At 45.5% G+C, this 15,408-nt stretch overlaps 1 protein-coding gene across 4 annotated transcripts in view; it reads right to left on the reverse strand.

Moving 5' to 3' along the window:
* Window positions 1–15,408, reverse strand: part of ebf1a (EBF transcription factor 1a) — a 414,365-nt gene that overhangs the window by 180,764 nt on the left and 218,193 nt on the right. For all 4 annotated transcript variants that reach the window (XM_067996542.1, XM_067996543.1, XM_067996541.1 and 1 more), the window contains exon 7: window positions 10,563–10,644. In XM_067996542.1, coding sequence (XP_067852643.1) covers window positions 10,563–10,644 — 82 coding nt within the window. The remainder of the gene's footprint in view (window positions 1–10,562; window positions 10,645–15,408) is intronic.

The raw sequence follows: 15,408 nt of genomic DNA on the forward strand, positions 1-15,408 counted from the left end.
GAACTGTTCTCAGTGGGTTTTTTTTAACACGCTGTGACAGGATTAAAGAAGAAATCCTCTGAGGCATGTTTCTTCATGCAACCTCCCTATAAACAAATATCATAACAGCCAAGTTAATTGCTGGCAAATCTCCCGACTCAGGAGCTGACATCTGAAAGTGCAATAAACTAGGTGCTGTTTAATCCACCCATTATGCAGGCTAATTGACTCGATTCACAAGTATATTCCTTTTTTCATTATCAGACCCTGTCAGCCCTTTGCTGGCTGTCGCAGAAAGGGCCTCGGCACTGGTGATTGATCATTGATAGATTGACAGTCAGATTAATTTAATTAAAATCGCCTCACTTGAGAAATGAAAGACAAAAAGCAAAGTGCTAATAGATTTGCTCTCACAATAAATGACTCACCGGGGCCATTTACAGAGCTTTGCCCAACTTATTTTGCCTGAAATTCCCAAGTCACTTGCAGGCTCTTGTTTTAATTGCATCTCGCGCTTTGCAAAGGCTTTCAGGCACATGAGGAGCAGAAACGGCTTTACAACGATCAGCAAAACACTCCTCCTGTGTCTCAGCGGAGCCAAGCTGCTCCGTGAGATTGGCTAAGTGAGGACACTTCAACATTTTCAGCAGTCAACTGAAGCCTCCTCTCACTTCCAACAGGAGTGCCACTCTCAGACGGCAACTAGCTCGAGGTCACAAAGTACCCATGAGAACTTGCGTTTGTGCAGCACTCCTCACATGGGAGGACATCTCAGCCTGCTTTACGGTCAGGGGTGGTGGGGGGAGAATAAGACACAAAACAGGAGGCAGGGAAGGTCAAAGGGGATGGGGAAAATCAGCACGGTGAAGGAGGTAGGTATGTCTGTGTACAGGCAGCATTAAAAGCAGGCCCAAGCTGCTTAAAGTTCAAGCTGTTGCTTTGTGGAAACTTTCTTTACTGATGTCCAAAGGTTTGTCGGAGCCTCTTACTGAACACAGGATTTTTTTTCACTTAGTAGTGCTGTTCCATTTGATTTGGAGAAAAGGTAGAATAGCTCAGTTGATTAAGGGAGTGGGTTGCTGAACTATTCAGGCTGCGAAGGACACAAGCTCGATCCCCAATCTGTGCTGACAGGGATGTTACAATTGGCCTCGGTATCCCTGGGCTAGGGAAGGGAAGATTAAGGGGTGATCTAATTGAGCTATTTAAGATAACTAAAGGAGCTGATCATGTAAATGGAGAGAAACTATTTCCTCTGGTGGGGGAGTCCAGACCAAGGGGTTATAACCTTAAAATTAGAGCTAGGATGTTCAGGGGTGATGTCAGGAAGCATTTCTTCACACAAATTGAATGGTGGAACAGGTTTGAGAGGCTGAATGGCCTGTTCCTAAGTTCGATCAGGATTCCCATTCTGACCACTCATTAATCACAGAATCATAGAAAGGTTACAGCACGGAAGTAGGCCATTTGGCCCATTAACTCCGTGCTGGCTCTATGCATGAGCAATCCAGCTAGTCCCTATCCCCGCAGACCTGCACATTTTTTCGTTTCAAGTACTTATCCAGTTCCCAATGGAGCACTGTTGGAAAGTGGGTGAGCACGAGCATCGGGTGAGCACGGGATCGGGATCGGGTGCGATGCCCCATGTGGTCAAACAGCCTGCCGTCTAGGCTCACTCATAAAGAATGGCCACTTGTCCGAAGCACTGGAGAAACTGCCAGTCCCATGGACTGACACCTAGCAAGGAGTGAATGCCTTCAGGGGAGGACGGGATAGAAATTATATCAGAAAGAAGGTCTTTGGATTTTGTTCCCAGAATAATTTAAGGACCTGAAGGATTTTCTTGCGGTGGACTGAAATTTGCCTTGTTCCGTGCTGCAGTTTTCTCCCCTCCTCTCCTGAAGGCACTGACTCATTGTGGAGTATGATTCCATATTTGCCATCAGCCCTTCTGATTACTGGTCCAACAGACCATTCCTTATGTGGGAGCATTGACAGTGAGTGTTGGCAGGTTGTTTGGTCCATGGCAGGCATTTCTGACCTCGACCAACATACAGGCACACGAGGGGTTACTGGGTAGAGATCAGGAGCAGGAAACCTGGCTGATTTTTGGGCCGAACAGTTGTTTTTGTGCTGTTAATGCTATGCAATTCTACATAATTCTTCCCCTCAAGCCCAGGGCCCAGATGTTAATCGTATCGACCTCCGCCCCACCGTGTCCCCCCCATCCCCTTCCTCCACTGGCCTACTTCCGTGCTGTAACCTTTCTATGATTCTGTGATTAATGAGTGGTCAGAATGGGAATCCTGATCGAACTTAGGAACAGGCCATTCAGCCTCTCAAACCTGTTCCACCATTCAATTTGTGTGAAGAAATGCTTCCTGACATCACCCCTGAACATCCTAGCTCTAATTTTAAGGTTATAACCCCTTGGTCTAGACTCCCCCACCAGAGGAAATAGTTTCTCTCCATCTACATGATCAACTCCTTTAGTTATCTTAAATAGCTCAATTAGATCACCCCTTAATCTACCCTGGCAGAGATCAACAAATTCAGCAATGATTGGGGATTACTCAGAACTTTTTGGGCCTGTAAAGCTCAACACATACTGAACAATACACTACAAACTGAGCCACTGTGACAGGAAACACAGAACCAGAGTGATTGGGAACCAAATGATACCGGGGCTTAAAGGGTTAACTTATGAGGACAGGTTGCATAAACTAGGCTTGTAATCCCTCGAGTATAGAAGATTGAGGGGTGAACTGATCGAGGTGTTTAAAACGTTAAAAGGATTCAATCAGATGGATATGGAGAAACTATTTCATCTGGCGGGGGTATCAAAAACAAGAGGATATAATCTTCAAATTAGAGCCAGGCTGTTCAGGAGTGAAATCAGGAAGCACTTTTTCACACTAAGGGTAGTAGCAATCTGGAACACTCTCCCCTATAATGCAGTGGATGCTGGGGGACAATTGGAGCTTTCAAAACTGAGATCGTTGGATTTTTGTTAGGTAAGAGTATTGAGGCATATGGAGCAAAGGTGGGAAAATGGAGTTGAGGTGCAGATCAGCCATGATCTGATTGAATGGCAGAGCAGGTCCGAGGGGCTGAATGGCCTCCTCCTGTTCCTAATGTTCCAATGTTCCTATTCACTTGGGCTGCAGATTGCCGAAACTGTTTTGAGAACCCTACTTATTCCAACGTGCAGGTAGAACAAACAAGGAGGGTGTGTTAAAAAAAGAAAGGATCTAAATTTCAGTTTAATCGCCGGCGCAAAGCAATTTTCTTTCTCGTTGCCGATTCCCGATTTCCGCCCGGCAATAAAAGTGGCATTTACCCCCCCGAGCACCATTCACTATTGAGAAGCTCGTGGTTGGTGGCTCCTGCAGTTGGCACACGCCTTCTGTTGGACCCTGCCCTTCGCTCCCACATGCCTGCCAGTCAGGCAGCTGAAATGTGGAGGGGATCGGCCACAGGAATCTGGGCGCCCGTGAACCTCGCTTTCTGTTGGGCACCAAGGGCGAGAGGGATGAAGAAAGTGTGGCCTTTGACCCCAAGTTTGGCTTTCAAAAGGCCGAAGATTGTAGGAGGAAGGCTGAACCAAGGCTGACAACGGCCAACTGCTCAAACGGCACGTACAGCTCTAACCACCTGGCTGAACGGGATTTCAAACTGATTCCTTAATCCTCAGACAATCTATTGTATAAAATATCACCGCTTTTTTTAAACTGAGAAACCGAGGTTACAGGGGTTCCCACTAAAGATACTGCAGTGGAGCGGAGCAGGGAGGAGCCCCGAGGAGATTCACCCCTCTGGGTAAATCAGGAAATATTGGGCTTGCGTTTTAACAGGCTGAAGATTGTAGGAACAAAGAAAGACTGAGGGAGGTGGACAAGGAATTGCAGCTTTCAAATCCTTAGGAAGAAAGGAGTTACATTAGGGGACTGGACACAGGGAGGAGATGGAAGGAAGTGCAGGACGGAGTATTTGCAGCTTAAAGGAACAAGAGAGCAAAGGTCAGAGAAGCACTGGCCACAGGGCTGTTGGTAAAATGCAGACGAGGAATGATCCTGTGTAGAGGGAGAGAGGTTGGAGGCTGAAGGTGAGCTCGGAATCATCCCACAGGCAGCAAGCTTTGTCTGTATCCTGCCCAGGAGTTTCAGAGAGGGGCAGGTACCCTGCTTTTCAATCCTCTTTACTGGTACCATTCACTAGACATTGCTCAGGTGCTCAGTGAAGGAACCTCAGTCCATACAAAGACTATCTCCAACGCCCAATTAGAGGGACTCAGCGGAGCAATGCGTGCCCTTGGCTGTAGCACTATAAAATTATTATTCACACTTCAACTGCACTGATCCAGACCTTAACATACCCCTCAAATAACTGTTGAGGCTGGGGGTTAAATGAAAATTTCAAAACTGAGATTGATAAGATTTTTGTTAGGCAAGGGTATTAAGTATTATGAAAACAAGGCGGGTAGATGCAGTTAAGATACAGACAAGCAATGAATGAATGGTGGAACAGGCTCAAGGGGCTGAATGGCCTACACCTGATCCGATGTTCCACAGCACAAATGACTGGCTGGGTCTCTAACTGCGTGCTGAGTACTGCCTTGAAAGTCTGGCCGGCTTGGGATTGATCAAACACTGTTTGGCTCAGTCAGCAATCTAATTCGATCCAGTCTGGTTTAACTTGGGACACTCCATTTGAAGGGGGGGTGTTAACCACATCGGGGGGGGTGGTGGTGTGGAAGGTGGGGCCATTCTTACAGACAAGCTTAGTTCTTGCAACGGTCAGATCTGAGAAACTCAACTGCTGGCCCACCAAGGTGAGGGCCAGGGGAACGTTTGTGCTTTTCGCATCTTTAACATGATATAATGGGACAGGCTTGTAACGGTGAATGTAACCGGCGAGCCGTCGGTGGCTTTGTGACTGATGCCGCCATAACATCATCACATTACCGACTTACCGACTACGCCACTTCAATTTCAAATCCGGGAAGTTATCTCAGAAGCCAAATTTGCCCCTCTCGCCGAGCAACAACCTGTGTGGCAAAGGTGGTATTAATGCTGATAGGGTTAGATGAAGTAGGGAGGGAGCAGGCTTGTATGTAACATAAACACCAGCATGGACCTGTTGGGCCGAGTGGCCTGTTTCTGTGCTGTACATTCCATGTCATTCTATGCACAAGTTCGTGGGTGGACAACAACTCAACGACAGATAACCACAGGAGTAAAATAATTAGGGAAGGGAAAATAAATTACCCTGGCTTCCAGTCCTTAATTACTGTCCACTGACCCCCTCCTTAGAAAATGTGTGTGTATATTTGTCTGTCTGTGTGTGTGTGTGTGTGTGTTTGCATCTTTGTGTGTGTGTGTTTGTAGCTTTGTGTGTGTGTGTATATTTGCGTGTGAGTAGATTTGTGTACGTGCATGTGTGTATATTTGTGTGTGTTTTTGTGTAGGTGTGTTTGTGGGTCTGTATTTGTGGATGAGTGTTTGTATGTGTGTATTTGTGGATGAGTGTTTGTATGTGTGTATTTGTGGATGAGTGTTTGTATGTGTGTATTTGTGGATGAGTGTTTGTATGTGTGTATTTGTGGATGAGTGTTTGTGGGTCTGTATTTGTGGATGAGTGTTTGTATGTGTGTATTTGTGGATGAGTGTTTGTATGTGTGTATTTGTGGATGAGTGTTTGTATGTGTGTATTTGTGGATGAGTGTTTGTGGGTCTGTATTTGTGGATGAGTGTTTGTATGTGTGTATTTGTGGATGAGTGTTTGTATGTGTGTATTTGTGGATGAGTGTTTGTATGTGTGTATTTGTGGATGAGTGTTTGTATGTGTGTATTTGTGGATGAGTGTTTGTATGTGTGTATTTGTGGATGAGTGTTTGTATGTGTGTATTTGTATAATTGTGGGTTTATACGTCACGTGAGGACAAGTCTGGGCTCACTCGTGATACCCTCCTCACTATTGAATAGCCTGTTCACACTCACTGTCTAGGTAAGCACATGAAGAATGACCACATGGGTGTTAATGGAGACTGACCAGCACATGTGGTACTGTACCCCAGTGTGAATCAGTGCCTTCAGGAGAGAAGGGGAGAAAATCGCACAGGAAAAAATAAATAAAAGGATTGTAGAATGACAAATCAATCATGTAAAGAAACTGGCTTTGCAAAATGAATCTCTTCAGATCAAATGTAACGGCCCATTTACTACTTCAGATAGGGTGAGACTTAGTTTGGTTTGGGATGGGTCTTTAGTGGATCACAATTTCCCAGTAAAATTTCACAGAGACAAATGCAGCTTTTCCTATCAATAACCATCAAACGCTGTTAACAAAGAATGTAAAGAGCCAGCACATATCCCTTGTTAGAGGAATACTTGTTACCCAACAGTAGATGCTTAAGAGGCACATTAACTGAGACAACAAAACATCTGTTTGTTTGACAGCTTACATGTGTTATGTTACTGAGATCTGACGGCATATATTATTATTATTTTTAAGTTCGTTGAAGCTGACAGACCACTCCAATTTGGAAGCTTTATCTAAACACTTCAATAAAGTCCAAGCATTTATTTTTTTCTTTGCTTTTCCATTTGTACAAGCCAGTCATTTTTTGCCAAATGCTAAGGTCACACTAATTGACACAGCACAAGTAATTAAGCAGTCACTGTTCACATACTTGAAGGCTCAACTACCGTGGGCTTGTGCCGACTTGACAGTAACTCTTCTAAGAGTCAACAGATCAGCAACCTTCCCTGCGTCCACCCAATCACGCACAAGAAGTGCTGACTGCGGAACCAAGATAACAGGAAAAGCGATTACCATATGGAAATTAGCCTGAGTAGTGGAAGCACTTATTAGGTGAGCCATCATACAGATCATCTGGTGGACCTTTGCCATGTCTGTTTGTCAGAGTACTCTACAAGACAAGTAACTCTTCTCCCTAAGATGACTGAGGGTCCACAATGACAAAGGACCTTTTGTGTCTTACAAGTGACTTTCTTTTCCTAACCACTTGAGTGCAGACACTGAGCCTGCCAAGTTTCACTTTGAGTGAGACTCACTGTGTCTCTTCGTGTGTTTTCCACTCCAGTTTTCTCCTGAAGATGCTGATTAACACCAGCCCTAAAACCCTCCGAGAACTCTGTGTTCCTCCTACTCTGGCCTTTTGTGAATCCCCCATTTCCTTTGCCCCATCATTGGCGGCCCTAAACTCTGGAATTCCCTCCTTAAACCTCTCATCCTATCCTCCTTTCTCCCTTCCTTTAAGACGCTCCTTATAACCAAGCCTCTTTGATCAAGCTTTAGGTTGCCTGTCCTAATGTCTCCTTTGGCTCGGTGTCAATTTTTGTCTGGCATCGCTCCTGTGAAGTGCATTGGGACGTTTTACTAGCCTTTCTGTAAGCCTAGTCAGTGGCTGTCAACAGGCTGTTCCTTCATGGGGGGAGGAGGGCCCAAAGTCCACACGCGCAGTTTCCAGCAGGAGTTAACGAATAGCAATCAGAAGACAGAACCCTAGCTTAAGGCCAAAGGTAGCACTCCAACTGCTGCCTCCATTGAGAAGAAAGCTATCTTTACATTATCAGGGTGTCTGTGCCATGGGATAAATTTTGCTTGCAAATTAATTTTCCTATTTTTTTATGTTGCTTTTTGCAGCAGCTCTACTTCCACCCCGGCTGAGATCGGCCAACTCGGCACATACTGGGGTTCCAAACTTTGAGGCCTTCCTGAACTCCATGTCTCGGCAGCCACACCAAGCAGTGCGTTTGTTCACTTACCCGTCGGAGGCGATCAGAAGTTTGTGCTTAAAGATACCAAATAATGAACGTCCAACGAGGAAGATAGATCTTCTGCTATTGATTAAAGCAGGGCTCAGGAAGGCTGCGTATTGATCTCATTGCCAATATGAGAAATATGAGAGATTACTCACTAAGGAAAAGGGCTGGTCAGGGTCCCATCCACATGGCGTCAGCAGTCCAATACTGCGGAAGAGCAGGTCAAATGGTTCAGAGTGTCTCTTTGTAAGGGTCATTTCTCCACTGCCAGCCCAGTATCTGTTGCTGATGCACTATCACGAGTTGCTTGACACCACTGCACAAACGCTGCGGGGGTGGGGGGGGGGAGGGAAGAGGGGGGCAAAATCCCAGTCCATCTGGACGGCAGTCTACCCAATCTCCTCGTGCCAAATTGTGACTCGTTCGTATGGACAAGCTGCGAATGCCGCCATTTACGAGACGCATCAAGAGTTGTGACTGCGGCCAGTCCACAGGGGGCTAGCTGGTGAAAGATACTGGGGCGCTGCGTTTAGTTTTTCTCCGCTAGTTGTAGCCAAAACTACAGAGCTCACACAGAGTGAGGATACGAAGGGTCTGAGGTGCATCCATTTCTAAATGTCCCAAATGACAAAACAGCCTCCAAGCACACATAATTCACAAGGATGATACCAGAACTGAAAGGTTATAACTATCAGGAAAGACTGAAGAAGCTGGCGCTCTTTTCTGTTTTCTCAGGTGTCAGTATTAAGACCACTGCTCTTTTTGATATACATTAATGACCTGGACTTGGGTATACAGGGCATAATTTCGGAAATGTAGTAAACAATGTGGAGGATAGTAACAGACTTCAGCAGGACAGACAGACGGGTGAAATGGGCAGACACATGGCAGGTGAAATTTACCGCAGAGAAGTGTGAAGTGATACATTTTGATAGGAAGAATGAGAAGAGGCAATATAAACTAAATGGAACAATTTTAAAGGGGGTGCAGGAACAGAAAGACCTGGGGGTGTATGTACACCAAATCTTTGAAGGTGGCAGGACAAGTTGAGAAGGCCGTTAAAAAAGCATATAAGATCCTTGGCTTTATTAATAGAGGCATAGAGTACAAAAGCAAGGAAGTATTACTAAACATTTATAAAACTCTGGTTAGGTCTCAGCTGGAGTACTGTGTCCAGTTCTGGGCACCACACTATAGGAAGGATGTCAAGGCCTTAGGGAGGGTGCAGAAGAGATTTATTAGAATGGTGCCAGGGATGAGGGACTTCAGTTATGTGGAGAGACTGGAGAAGCTGGGGTTGTTTCCTTAAAGCAGAGAAAGTTAAGAGGAGATTTGATAGAGGTGTTCAAAATCATGAAGGGTTTTGATAGAGTAAATAAGGAGAAATTGTTTCCAGTGGCAGAAGGGTCGGTTAGCAGAGGACACAGATTTAAAGTGATCAGCAAAAGAACCGGAGACAACATGAGGAAAAAGTTTTTACACGGCGAGTTGTTATGATCTGGAATACACTGCCTGAAAGGGCGGTGGAAGCAGATTCAATAGTAACTTTCAAAAGGGAATTGGATAAATACTTGAACGGAAAATACTTGCAGGGCTATGGGGAAAGAGCAGGGGAGTGGGACCAATTGGATAGCTCTTTCAAAGAGCCTGCACAGGCACGATGGGCCAAATGGCCTCCTCTTGTGCTGTATCATTCTATGATTCTATGATTCTAAAAGAGAAGGCCGAGGGGTGACCTGATAGAGGTCTTTAAAATTATGAAGAGGTTCGATTGGGTAGATGTAGGGAAGATTTTTCCACTTGTGATGGAGTCCAAAACGAGGGTCCATAAATTGGTTGGGGAGTCAGTGATGAGAGATTACCAATCTAAAATTATCACCAAGAGTGTGAGGAACGAGGTTAAGAGAAATTTCTTTGAACAGAGAGTTGGAGCTTTGTCACAGGGTGTAGTTGAGGCGGAGTCCATTGCACTTTTAAGAGAAAAGTGAATCAACATTTGAAGCAGAGGAAGATGCAGGGCTATGGGGAGAGAACAGGGCAGCGGGATTAGTTTTGGATAGCTCTATCAAAGATGGGCCAAATGGCCTCTTTCTGGGCTGTAAGTGTCTGTGGTTCTTTTACCACCTCCCTTTAAGTTGCCTGCCTAACCTCCCAAGTCCTACATGGTATCCAATTCCACCCACTGTGAAGCACCTTGGGACACTTCACTACATTACAGTTATTGTTAAGCGCCTCCTTGGTCCTTCCCTTTCTAGTTTTAGACTTGGCATAAGTTGGTTAACCCCACGCACATCAGATCTCACAGCGACGCAGCTGCACCTAACGCAGGTACAGTGGAAGCGAGGGAAGTCGACGTGAAGCATCTTAACTGCCCCTCGGCATTTGAGAAACACGTGTATGCTGGCTGATGGATGTGAGATGGCCCTCAAACATGGCCTAGTTAAATGCTACAACCTCTTCAACTAGTCTGAATTGGCCGACACTTGAACTTGGCAGCGTACACTTTCACAGGTCCTTTGCTACAACAAAGGACTCTCATCAGGCACCAAGTCAAACAGTTAGAAGCTTTCACTGTTCAGAAGACACATTAAACACTACAGACTTTTTATTTCCTTCTTCTCCCCTGTGAGAAATGACTCAAGTGTGGATAGATTTTTTTTTTAACATTCCAAGCCATCTAATACATCTCTCTCCCTTGCCATTACCACTTAGGGCTAAGTCTCCACAAATGAATCATTATTTGTTCACAAATTAGCTTTCAGAGGAGATGGCTGCAGAGATAAAAACCATACTCACCTGGAACCTCCGCATGTCCCTTGGGTTTCCTGCATTCTTCAGGCAGTTCTGATTGCATTTCAGAAAGAATTTCAAGAAGAACCTGAAGTGGGAAAGTGAGAGAGAAAAAAAAAGTGGAATTTGATTAAAACTCTTTTACTGAATTAAAGGAAATGTCCACTTTGTGAGGGAATTTAAACAATTCCATTTCCATCGATTGAGTGCAGTGAGTGGCACATCAGAATCATTGCCGGATGAGTTCCTTTTACTTCAAGTGGATGTGTCAACTTTTTACCTTCATGGTCTCTTCTGCTCTATTTTACCTAAGTCTCTGGCTTTCATTGGTCATTTCACTAATCAGGGGAGGGAGGGACGATGTCGGTACAAACAAAAGCAAAATCTGCAATTAATTTAAGGATGTATGTACCTGGTCTCCAGTCTGCAGTGCGTGACTGAGCCACACGAACCAGAAGATCCCAGCTCATTCCTGGACTGTGCCGAGTTAGGGGGGGGTATGTGTGTGTGTGTGTGTGTGTGTCTGTGTGTCTGTGTGTCTGTGTCTGTGTGTATGTGTATGCATGTGTGTGTGTGTGTGTCTGTGTCTGTGTGTATGTGTATGCATGTGTGTGTGTGTGTGTGTCTGTGTCTGTGTGTGTGTGTATGCGTGTGTGTGTGTGTTTGTATGTGTCTTTTGTCTGATAACTCTCCTGTGAAGCACCTTAGGACATTTTTACTACATTAAAGGCGCTATATAAATGCAAGTTGTTGTTGTGTGCATGTCTGTTTGTAAGCATGTGTATGTGTGTGCCTATTTTTGTGTGTGCGTGTGCATTTGTCTGCTTGTGTGTTTCTGTGTGTGTATGCAGGAGAATGAATAAGCTGGACATTAGAAACTGCAACTCAAGAGTTTCCCTGATGGCCTAGTGGATGAAAGCACTGCCTGGCATAGCACTGACCATAAATTCAGCAGGTCTCAGCTGGGGCAGCACTCCTGCATTATGGGCTATTCAGTACACCCTCCTGCAAAATGTGGGCATTCGACAGGATTGGGCCTGGTTGTGATGCCCCCTCTCGTCGAAGAGCTGTCTAGCACTCATGCTCTAGCCGCACACATGAAGACCAGCCACTTTGGCGAGACAAGGCACCTGAGGGTTGCTGGTGTCCGTGGGACCGTAACCCCAGCATACGCAGGGAAAGATATAATGACCCCGAGTTGTCTGTACACACTGCATTACCAACACGGCATCCCTTCCCCAAAGAACAACAGAACCTTCTAGAAATACACAGGGGGGCTGACAGCATCTGTAAAGAGAAGAGATGGGTTCATGTTGTGGAGGGTGGGCTGTGCCAGATCTGAATATTAACCAATCTGTAAGCCTGCCTTTTGTCTTCACAGAAGCTGATGGACCTGCTGTGTATTTCCAGCATTTTCTGTTTTATTTTCGGACTCCTTTTAATGCCTTTTTCCAGATCTCTTTTTATATATATATAATAAAGCAGGGGGATCACCATTAAAGGCTTGCCGCTGTTTTATTTCTTTTTCATGTTGTGTTTTTTTTTTCTTTCCCCCCATTGTCGAACTTTTACACCCAACTGTGCCAGTCTGCTCAGAACATGCAGGACAGGCTGTCAGTATAAACGCTGGCGTCTGAACGAAAGACAAATGTGTGCCACAGGGGAAGGGGTTTGTCCGCGCGCCAAGAAAGCCCATGAAAGGCGAGCAATGTGCTGAACGCGACAAGAATCTTGCCAGGCAGAAATAAAACGCGGGCACACTCCTTGCTCTTGACATGCCGACGACTTGGTTTTTTTTCCTCTCTCTCTCTCTCTCTCTCTGTCTGTCCGTCCGTCGGGCGGGCATTTCAACAGCTCGTCAGTTAGTACCCTGAGCTATGAAGGGCACAGACACCAGATCCCTGATCCTGACCTGCTGCTGCCGTCAGGAATGTTGGCAGGGCCTGCGGGCTCGGTCCGCTGTGGCCTCCTGCGATGAGTGGGTTGTCGAAATGAAGAGACGCACCATCTGTCGGGAGGCAAAGACAGCCCTGTCAACCGGTGCACTGCACCTCAAACAGGCCCTTATGTGGCGATGTCTTTCAGAGACTGCAGATTCAGAGGGGAGCTGGTCAAGGCCCCGGAGACTCGCTCGGAAGCGCTTCGAGCCTCTCTGAAACGCACGAGCCTTTGCAGCTGCCCACTTTGGCCGTGGCACCCTAAAGAAATACTTTTAAACTGATGAGATGAAACGGTTAAAAATACACCAAACTGAGTAATGGTGTGCGAGATGCGGAGCAGGGATCCTTTTTCTGGGATAAATTTGCCTGGAATTTATAAACAGGAGGAGGGCATGTGTCGACTTGCTGACGCGTCGAAATTTCCCAAATATAGGGAAAAAATCCTTTCAGAGGGAAATGTCAGCTGCTGAGTCCCTTTTCCAACCATCTACGTGTCAGATTCAGGTCAATTTCACAAAAACAGCTACAACCAGGTCTCACTCTTTCTCTCTCTCTCTCCCCCTGTACTGGGGCTAATTTCGAAGCCAGGCCACGAGAACACAGAAGTAAAAGGAGAAAAAAAAAACATCAACTGTCAGAGTAAAAGCAGGAGATTGACACTCAGTGCAAAGTGCCGGGGATTCATTAGGTTACATGGTGGGAGCTTAAATTAAGCCACGGGGTTACTGTTTATTTTAAGCTATGGGACCACATCTGACAGTGGTACAGCTACAGCTACGTATGATATGAAGGAAGCCCTTTACCTTCGATTAACAAGGCTATCTCGAGCTTGTTGCCGCAAATCCCATACCTCCCCTCACATTTCATTAGATTATCAATAGGGATTTGGAAAAAATCAAGCCTGCAGTGCTGGTATTTAGCGATCTCCCCATTACATATGTAGTCCTGTTCAACGTTGTAACTGGAAACCTGCATCAGGATTTGTCAGTGTTCTTTCTGACTGCTTTAGTGTCCCTCAGTTTGTGTATGCAATTATCATGAGGTCCAAGGGGTATGTGTAATGGAAGTAAAATAAGAACGTGTACAATCCTCATCATTTTGTTACTGGAAATAAGTGAATCACATCCCAGGCCTGGAGAAATTGAACTGAGCCCGACACAGGTGACTGCATATAAGTCACAATATTATTAACCCATTTCTCAAAGCCATTTGACCTGTGTAATGATCTGTGCTATGTTTTAAAAGATGCTGCCTTCGTAAAATAATGTTTCACAAGCCCTTTTATTAATGGCCTCGTAGGTAAAGGCATCACCCTGCGTTCTACTAGCCGTACAGTCCAGAAGGCCCCTAGCTTGGATCCTCGGTCTGTGATCAGCTGTCGCTCAGCCAAAGTTCCGATTAGGGTGTTACAATTAGCCTCAGTACTCTTGGGCTGCGGGGGGAGGAGGGAGGGAGAAATCCAGGTCCTGATCTCCGTTCAGTGGCCCCATTCTGTATGTCGGGTGAGGATAGAGCCAGACCCTGTTGCCAAGTTCTCTGCGAGTGATTGCCTGCCAACACTAACTGTCTAGGTTCATTCCCATCTTCCACCCTCCGTTAACCTGAGCTCATCCAAAACTCTGCTGCCCGTATCCTAACTCGCACCAAGTCCCGTTCACCCATCACCCCTGCGCTCGCTGACCTACATTGGCTCCCGGTCCAACAACTCCTCAAATTTAAAATCCTCCTCCTTATGTTCAAATCCCTCCATGGCCTCGCCTCTCCCTATCTCTATAACCTCCTCCAGTCCTACAACCCTCCGAGATCTCTACGCTTCTTCAATTCTGGTCTTTTGCGCATTCCCCACTTCCTTTGCGCCACCACTGTCGGCCGTGCCTTCAGCTGCCTAGGCCCCAAGCTCTGGAATTCCCGCCCTAAACCTTTCCGCCTCTCTACCCTCTCTCTCCTCGATGTGGAGATGCCGGTGATGGGCTGGGGTGGACAAATGTAAGGAATCTTACAACACCAGGTTATAGTCCAACAGTTTTATTTGAAAATCACAAGCTTTTGGAGCTTACCTCCTTCGTCAGGTGAGTCACCTGACGAAGGAGGAAAGCTCCGAAAGCTTGAGATGAAAGATTCCTTACATCTCTCTCTCCTCCTACAAGATGCTCCTTAAAACCGACCTCTTTGACCAAACTTTTGGTCACCTATCCTAATATTGCCTCACGTGGCTTGGTCAAATTTTGTTTGATAACGCTCCTGTGAAGTGCCTTGGGACATTTTACTACGTTAAAGGCGCTATATAAATGCAAGTTGTTGTAGGTTTACACATGAAGAATGGCCAAAGTTGTCCAATCTACTAATATCTATGATGAGCAGAGAGCTATCCCAAAACAAAGAGGGGGTGGTTCAAATTTTAATCAGAACTCTAACTACCAGCTCAGTATAAGATATTTCAACATTAATTAATTAAATAACCACAACAAATGACATGAATATTCAATATTAGATATTCCAAACATATACTTTGTGGCCACTAGAGTGTGATTCTCAAAGTCCTGTACAACACAACTCTAATTATCAAGTTACTGATATTCTTCCACTTGACATTCACTGCACTGATTTAGCTCTTTGTTCTGATCAAGCAGTTTCTTCCTTCTGCCTACAAAGCAATAATGTTGTAAGAAGTTAAAGGTCAGGCTTAGAGTTAGGCCTGTGACAGGCCTTGTTAGAATGCTCACAACGTAGTGACTTTGAAACAGAATAAAGAACCTGGTAATTAATCTGACTCATCTTCATTTACCTCATACTTCAGACTGCTTATGTTCAGTCAGTCTGTCATTTTATAATTATTTCCCTTCCTGGAATGTTCCATCAGTCTTGTCCTCTGCCATTTTTTATTTCCTTCCCTCCCCCCTCGGTTTTCCCCC

This window comes from Heptranchias perlo, chromosome 14 (genome assembly GCF_035084215.1).
Source record: "Heptranchias perlo isolate sHepPer1 chromosome 14, sHepPer1.hap1, whole genome shotgun sequence".
Taxonomy (NCBI): Eukaryota; Metazoa; Chordata; class Chondrichthyes; order Hexanchiformes; family Hexanchidae; genus Heptranchias; species Heptranchias perlo.